This window comes from Lepeophtheirus salmonis, chromosome 3, assembly GCF_016086655.4.
Source record: "Lepeophtheirus salmonis chromosome 3, UVic_Lsal_1.4, whole genome shotgun sequence".
Classification (NCBI taxonomy): Eukaryota; Metazoa; Arthropoda; class Copepoda; order Siphonostomatoida; family Caligidae; genus Lepeophtheirus; species Lepeophtheirus salmonis.
The window spans coordinates 15,074,789-15,082,815 of record NC_052133.2 but is presented as its reverse complement, the minus strand read 5'-3'; the positions used below and the strand labels follow the sequence as shown (position 1 = coordinate 15,082,815).

Here is an 8,027-nt window from a genome sequence, read left to right as displayed (position 1 = left end):
CAAATGCATTTAATGGGAGCAACACTTATCTTAAAATTATTTAGTAATCTTTTTTCATACTTTTATTCGATATTACTTATTTATTCAAGAAATATGTAATAACACGATTTCATAAAGGATTCTTATCAGAGTCCATGAATTGAATCCTAAATTTTTATCAAGTATTAATATGTAACAAGATAATAATTAATCATGTTAAAGATGAATAATTCCAGCCTATATGTCCATGCTGCATAAATATGTTGCGTGCAATTTCTTCGTCTTAAAATGCATTATTTGGGTACAGCATTGGTAATTCTAATTACCAACTTGTTATTAATTGTTACTATCATTTCATTTTGAAATATTAAAATTACATTTTTATTATGCAGTTATGAGTAATTGGGTAATATAACTCTGGACATTGGGACTTTAGAATGGACAAAAGAATACTTTTATTTTAGTATTTTGTTTTAAAATAGTCAAAAAGTATACCATTAAAATATCAATCATCTATAGAATATTAAATTATTGCATTATCCTCTACCAATCCTTGATTAAAAATTATTCATCTCATTTTTTTCTTTCTACTTGTATAACCCCCCCCACCCCACCCCCCAACAAGTTACAAATTGTAAAACAACTAATATAAGGAATAAGATATGTGTTTACTTCCTTCCTCTCACAACTAGTTGGAGTCTATCGAATACAACGTCATGAGTCAGGACAAATAAGCTGCTCTCCTCCCAAAGATTCTTCAAATTGGGAAGCCTACTTTTCTAATTTTCGGTAACTTTTTATACAGAACGAATTACGTTTTACAACGCTAATTATACTATCAACAGTAGTCATCGCCAATGGCTATCAGCCATCCTTATGTATACAGTTTGACTTGCTAGTAATAAAGAAGACATTGAAATTTATAATATATTTTTGTTTAATTTTTCCACCACAATCCGACATGTATGAACATATATTTTACAATCTACAGAAAAGTTGCACGTATATATATATACATTCTTAGTCTACTCATGAAAAGTCATAACATGCATTTGCAAACTACTAAATTCTGTAAAAGAACTAGAGCAGTAACTACATTTGAATTTTTTAATCTTCTCATGAACAGCTTCAATATGTCTCTTCAAGCTTTCAGAGCGTGTAAAAAAACTAGAACAGTAACTACATTTGATTTTTTTTATCTTCTCATAAACAGTTCCAATGTGATCAATCAATTTAACTTGGTGTAATGCAGTGCTTTCCAAGACTTTATGAGCATTGTCCAAATGAATTGACAAATATTCATTCTTTGAAAAGGATATATTACAAGATGAGCATTTGAATCCCATTATTCGAGGGTTATAAATATCCTTTGCTCTCCGAATGGTTGAAGTATAGTCATCTCCATAGTATGTCAAAAGCTCAAGATGAGGTGGTATTGCCTTGTTCACTTGATAATAAATTGATCCTTTATATTGAACAGGAGTTAGGTTTTGTTCATATATATTAGGTGATGTATTAACCATGGAAAGCCAATTAGTTTGAGTATCTGGATTCATCCCTGGATCTACAAATCCAATAACTGACTTTAAGTTTGAGTCCAAAATTTTACAAGGATATCCTGACTCGATATTTTTCGACAAATAATCCTCTGTAGTATAAAAAGATCCAAGATAGGGTCCAAATAATGTGTTCTTTTCAAAGGTTTGCTTTGAAATATTAAATACTCCGCGACCTGCATTCTCAATTCTTGATTTATTCACACATACTAAATTCTGAAATATTTAAAAATAAATTTAAAATATATATAAATAAATAATTATTATAATTAACAACTTACACTTCCATCCATTATTGAGAATGGATGGGCTATGCATCCATTAATCAAATAATCATTACAATATTCACAATCTATTGATATATAATTAATTAATGAAAGGAATCATATGAGTCATAGCGGTCAACAGATGGAACACTATTTATTTGGGATTTAACTAAAAAAAATTGAGATATTGGTTGTAAAATTGAAATTATTGAAATTTTGAATACTGTCTTTTTTAGTTAAATTGCTACAGAAAAAACGGATATAGTTCTGAACTATATATTGTCATTCAGAAATTAGATATTTATTTAAGTTTTCCTTTTATTTTTTAAGTTATTATGGATTTCCTGTACTACTTTATCGAAAATTAGGGCGTATTTGATAAATACTAATAAATAGGTCAATATTTTAAATAAAGGATTTTAAAACAATTGTTCGAAATGAGGCACATTACTTTTGCCTTATACATGTCTCCTTAATATATCTATAAATAAAGAAGTATATACGTTGTTATTGTTTAATTTTGGTTGAAATTTATGTTCCCTTTGAATTTTTTAATCGAAAAATGTTATATTTATTACTATAAAATCCAATAAATGTTTTTTTTCTGTTGGAATAATGATGCTTGTCCGACAATCCATGATGTTTTTCCAGTATGAATAGTCCATCATGTCTAATGATGATTATTAAGGGATAAGTGATAACCACTTCTTCTATTCCAAACGTTGCCATGTTTATTTATTTTTGATTTTCTTATTATACTAATTTAATAATCCTATTTTGTATCTGGTTCGAATTTATTACATAGTGATACTTCGATGGTGTTTGCATTGAAATTTTGGAGCATAGTTTAATCATTTTTCCAACAGAAAACAACCATTTAATCCGTTATATAGTAATACAGATTACATATTTTGATTTAAAAAATCGAAAGAAACATCCTTTTTGACCAAAAATAAACAAAAAGTACGTATCCCCGATCGAAATAGCATGCGACTTGGAAATCAAATATTTAGCATTCTTCCAAATGTGTTAACCATTGTAAGTTGGATACTAATGTTATTAAACGAACATAAAAAATGATCCATTGGAGCTTCTCCATAGGTCATATTAGATAAGTCAGTTATCTGTTTTTTTTGGACGAGAACTACTTCTTTGGTCAGCGCTACACGGATCTTTATTCTGAGAGTTCCTGGGTTTATCATCTTTATTATTCACCTATGGAGAGATTAAAAGATAAGTACATTCTATAGGAAAAGTAACATGTTTATATAATAAACTTTATCTATTAATTTTAAGCCTAGTTCCATCAAATATTTATTATTTCGATCAACAATTTCTTCCCGAAATTGATCGTTATCGGATAGACTCATTGATGGTACCTTTTCCATGTACATGTAGAGCGCAACTGAAATTAAAATAAAGTATCTTTCTTTTTGATTGGCTAATTTATATTTATACTATAGAACGTTTGTACGTGACGTCACAATTTTGATATCGTCTATTTTGGGGGCCTACACAACCAAGTTTTATGAAAATGAAAACCCTTTTTTCATGAATATTAAGGAAATCTAGTGAACTATTGTATGTCAAAATGGGGCCAACAAATAGAAGGACTTAAGCCTTAATGTCTATAAGATTTTTATAGCACAATTGTTTAATTTTATTATAAAACAAAGGAGATCGCTTGTCGCTTTTTGATGTACTTAAGCGCCCCCCAAAAAAGTATACCCTTTATATAGCCTCCACAAATTGATTATCATGTATAACATATTTAATATATGTTATGTAAAAGTTGTAACTTGTATAAACAAATAGTATAAGTTTCAATTTCTTCGTCTTAAAATGGATTATTTAATTACAATATTGATCATTCTCATGACGAACTATAGATTGATACTATCATTTCATTTTGATTTATTAAAATTAGATGTTTGTTATTTATTTATGTTTAATATAATTGTGTGTATTTGAACTTTATAATGTGCGACAGAATAATTATATTTTATTAGTTTTATTAGAATAGTCAAAAATAATAGCATTAATGGATCCATCATTCATGGTCCTCATCCCAAGTACTCATTTAAAATGTTTCATCTCATTTTTTGGGTGCAACTTGTACAAATTCCAAATAGTAAGTGCAACTTGTAAAACACATATTTGATAAAATAATTTATTTAAGTAATTGTATTTTAGGTGTTAATCATTTTTGGGGCTAAGCCACCACCCCCCTCAATGATGAAAGCTGGGAATGTCCCCATTGAAAATATGTTATTACATCGTTATACAATCTTATTTCCATAGTGTAGACAATAAATTAACTATTACAATGGAAAGAATAAGATATTTTTCTCTAATTAATTCCAACTTTTATCGTCCCTAATTGATTTAAAAAAAATTACAAATCTAGACATTTTTAGTACATTTTACTTTGATCATCTTCAAATATCAGTGTTTATCATTGGCAACAAGTAGTATTCAATGCAAGTCTCTCTCTCTTTTTTATTCATTAAAGTATTTGATGGAATTTTATCCAGGTTCGTTGGGAATTTGACTATATTACGTACTGAAAATATCAACTTCCAGTCTCCAAAATGGTGACTCCTTTAATTATGATGTTAGAGAAAATTCGCAATGTCAATATGATCTGTGCTAACATCATAATCTCTCAATGGAATTTTTAATTCCTTGTGAGCTGATGTATGGTGCTAGTATCCTGGCAAAACCTCATAGGATTTGTAGAGATAATTAATACAGAAAGCATAATGAAAAAATCAATGCTCAATGTAAAGTTTATATAATTATTTTAATTGTTGCAAATCATTTAAATTATTTTCCTCCTCTTATAAAAGGAAGTAAATGGGTTCCAATGCTGGAGGGGGATTAAGCGATCGCTCAATCTTTTAAAAAATTACTCACTTGGACCTTTTCGGGGAAAAATAGCATATTTTGTCCTTTATATGTAAAAAATTATTATATGATCGGATATGTAAGGGAGCCAGATTCTAACAAAAGCCACTTAGAGGAATGGGAAATTTGGATCAAATAGACTTGAATAATCCCCCACGAACCCTGCTACAAAGTGGGAAGTTTAGCAATTTTCAGTGGTGGTTATGATTAGATGCCTCAATTTAACAAGATTTCTGAAGATATCACCAACTTCAACTTTGCTTTAACATCTAATATGGACCTTGAACGGTCTTTTAGTAGCTTACTTAAAAAAACTTTATCTCTCTTTAAATGAAAATTGCTCAATTTTGTTATTCTGGATGCTCATTTTTCCAAGTTTTAGTGGTCTTATTTTGCTCATTTTGGCCAAAAAGTCATTCAAAACCCCTAAGTTTAGTAATGAGTCCTTAGTAGTGTTGTGTCTGTCCTTATTTAGGACTAAAGTCCACTTCAGCCTGTTCCCATCCAGTCCAGTCCCACTTTTTGGTCCTTAAAGAAGGTCAAATCGATCCCCCGTGACGTCAATAAGGGTGTTTTTCCTTTTTTTAATTACTCCGTTATATAATAGAATAAATTATCTATGTATCAATAAAAAATATTAGTGTTGTAATGAAAAAAATAATATTTTTTTGCAAGATATGTGCAATAATCTTAATAAATATTTCATAAATCTTATTTGGCTTAATAAAACATCGATATTTTTATGAAAAATTCAAAGGACCGACAGTCAAGGATCGGTCCAAAGGACCGACAGTCATAAAGACTGATAGAACTGGTCCTAAGACTGGACTGAACCTACTAGATAATGACAGACACAACACCATTTATGAGTACCTATGAAGTGTTTAAACGCCCCAGTATTCAAACTAGTTTAAACATTAAATTTTTACATGAATATTTTTTTTTTGCTAACGACGCCTTTTTTATTCTTCTATAGATATGATATAAAGTACTTTAAAAATTGATACATCTAGCTTTATTCATGGGATTATATTTTTAAATATTTTGTGCCCCAACGCCTAAGGATACTTTTTTATTTTTTTACAATTACATTTCATATTAGAGTAGTCAGGGAATATTTGTACAAAATTTGAGACTTATAGATCATTTTTTTATTTAAAAAAAAATCATTTGAATAGAAAGAGTTGTTGAAATGTGTATATATTTTTTAAGTCTCGGCTCTAATGGATTAAGGTGATATTTTCAATGTAAGGCAAATAAATCTAACAAAAAACTTATTGAGCATGGTAAGGATTGTTAGCTGCAATGAGTCCTTCCTCCTTGTTTAAAATCACGGATCATAACCTGGCAAAGTTATGGTGGAGAATCTAAATATATATTAGAGTTGTGTTTCGGTCAGGAAATCCTAAACCATTATATTTTTTTGTTGGACCGAACTAATTCGGTCTAGATCGGTCCAAAGGAAAAATTTACTCTAGTTCGGTCCCAAAAAAATCGGTTTAGATAGATTTTATACATGGATAAAAGGTTTATAACATGACGACATATGTTTTTTCAAGTACAATGGCATTGTACGAAGTTTAAACAAAGATTTTCTTATATATATACAGTATTTGTTCTAGAACTTATCGTGTACTTTTGAGATTTTTTTGAAAAAAATGAAGGACAATTGATTTGGAAAAAAACAATTGGTCTCTCATAACATATAGGAGACCGAAAGAAATCGGTCCATAAATTGAGACCGACTAAAAATCAGTCCATAAAGTGAGACCGAATCAAAATTGGCCTACAAAGTGAGACCAAAAAAGGTCGGTCCACGAAAAATTGGTCTAGATAAAATCACTTAAGACTAAACCGAAAAAAGATTCGGTGCTAGACCGAGTCTCAACACTAATATATAATATATTTAACGCTGTTTACTACTTGGGATATTAACAATCTAAAAAAAAATAGACTTGAAGTAAAAAGTTAACTTTATTTAAATTAACTTTTATTCCTAATTTCACCTAGTGTCGAATAAATATTGGAAATATTTATTCGACAGTGACTGAGTAATTTGAATTTGTAGACGTAAATCCGACCCGTACTCATGATTTTATTAGATGGTAATGTTAATTGTTCTTAATAGTAATTTGAATATTTGGCAGAATTGCCTTTAGATCTAATCAAGCACAAAGGTTCCTTTTTGATTTATACATGCATTCGTCTGAATAATAGATAATAATTCAATTTATTTATATTCGTTTTAAGGTTCAAAAATATTTTCCAAACCTGATATTAGAATAAAATATAATTCATGTAAGTGTTATACTTCATGGTTTTTAGACGTATTATCCATGAAAATCCTTACACATCTTTAGCCATTGGGAAGAGAAGAAACGCAACTATACAACTTATACATTAATGAGTATGTACTGCATGCATTCTCCATCACTTTTTACAAATTTAAATTTATATAATATAGTTATATCAATTTGTGAACAAAGGAGACGATTAATTAAAATGGTTGTACGCCAATTCATCAGAAAGAACAAATACAAGAATATCCCTTCCCAAGGACGGCAACAAAATCATATAGACCAGTGGTTCTTCACCTTATTGCAGGTGTGAACCCTGCTAGCTTAATCAGTGGATTCACCGAGCCCCTTCATGATCGAAAAAATAAAATATGATTTATTCAGAACAAAAGTATTTTTTTTTATTAGTGTTCAAAATGAACCATACATCAGTTTCTTCGGCTTCAATGTGTTGACTCCACCGCACTGCATCTGTCGATTGAGATTACTGAGAGCATCTAAAATATCTGCTATGTACGTCAATGTGAGAATAAACTCAGAATTTTCGAAGTAATCCTTATGACAATACCCCCACTCTCGCAAAAACAGGGCTAATTCCATTCACATGGCAAAAAAACAAAACACAAAAAACGATTCACCACCTTTCACCTGAATAAACACCGAACGTTAGAATGGTAAAGAAGTATTTCGATTCCGAGCAAATTTCCTTAAATAGCTCTTTAAAGACACGATGCTTTATAACACTATTTCGAACAAAGTTCACACATTCAACAGCATTTTTTAATACTTGTGCCAGTTTTGGAGGCAAAGTTTTTGTTAGCAAGCATGCCTGTGCAGAGCACAGAGCGTAACAATGATTTTGGGTGTATAGAATTTCACAAGCGCTCCAAAAATCAAAGTCTCGTACCAGCTTGACTGGAACTAAGTCCGAACAAAGTGCAGAAACCATACTCATTGAAAGATTGTTGTCTCTGAAGAAGTAATCCAGAAGTTTCTTTATATCGACTGCCTTGGTTGTTGCT

At 30.0% G+C, this 8,027-nt stretch overlaps 1 protein-coding gene across 1 annotated transcript; it reads right to left on the bottom strand.

Annotated features, from left to right (window-relative positions):
• Window positions 1-892: 892 nt before the first annotated feature.
• LOC121114073 (histone-lysine N-methyltransferase PRDM9) lies at window positions 893-3,209 on the bottom strand. Its single transcript, XM_040707907.2, has 4 exons — window positions 3,079-3,209; window positions 2,871-3,016; window positions 1,817-1,887; window positions 893-1,751 (listed from the first exon to the last, which is right to left on the bottom strand). Exons 2-4 carry the CDS (start codon window positions 3,001-3,003, stop codon window positions 1,005-1,007), a joined length of 951 nt encoding a protein of 316 aa, XP_040563841.1. The 5' UTR covers window positions 3,004-3,016; window positions 3,079-3,209; the 3' UTR covers window positions 893-1,004.
• Between the last annotated feature and the right edge of the window lie 4,818 nt (window positions 3,210-8,027).